The 238-nt window shown below is 58.4% G+C and overlaps 1 protein-coding gene across 1 annotated transcript in view; it reads left to right on the forward strand.

The window, feature by feature from the left end:
- Positions 1–3: 3 nt before the first annotated feature.
- The window catches only part of LOC104506817 (disintegrin and metalloproteinase domain-containing protein 32-like), a gene marked incomplete at its 5' end in the record, with an annotated part of 6,300 nt that continues 6,065 nt past the window's right edge, over positions 4–238 (forward strand). Inside the window, one exon of the mRNA XM_010147897.1 lies at positions 4–161. Within this exon, the coding sequence (XP_010146199.1) occupies positions 4–161 (158 nt within the window). The remainder of the gene's footprint in view (positions 162–238) is intronic.

Genomic DNA, 238 nt, shown 5'->3' on the forward strand with positions numbered 1-238 from the left:
CAAACGCCAGCTACGGGATCAAGCCTCTGGAGACCGCTGCTGGGTATCAGCATGTCGTGTACCCAGTGTGGAATGAAAACACAGAGACACGGTTGTTCTTGGAAAACAGCTCTCTCGCCCGCCCTGGGGAGGTTTTCCTGGAGCTGGAGGAGGCAGGAGCAGTGAGTAGACCTCCCGGACGACTGGCCTGCGGTGGGATGGCAGCCGTAGGCACAGGGAATTTGTAGCTGAAGGATGC

This window comes from Eurypyga helias, unplaced genomic scaffold (genome assembly GCF_000690775.1).
Source record: "Eurypyga helias isolate BGI_N326 unplaced genomic scaffold, ASM69077v1 scaffold40732, whole genome shotgun sequence".
In the NCBI taxonomy this organism is placed as follows: Eukaryota; Metazoa; Chordata; class Aves; order Eurypygiformes; family Eurypygidae; genus Eurypyga; species Eurypyga helias.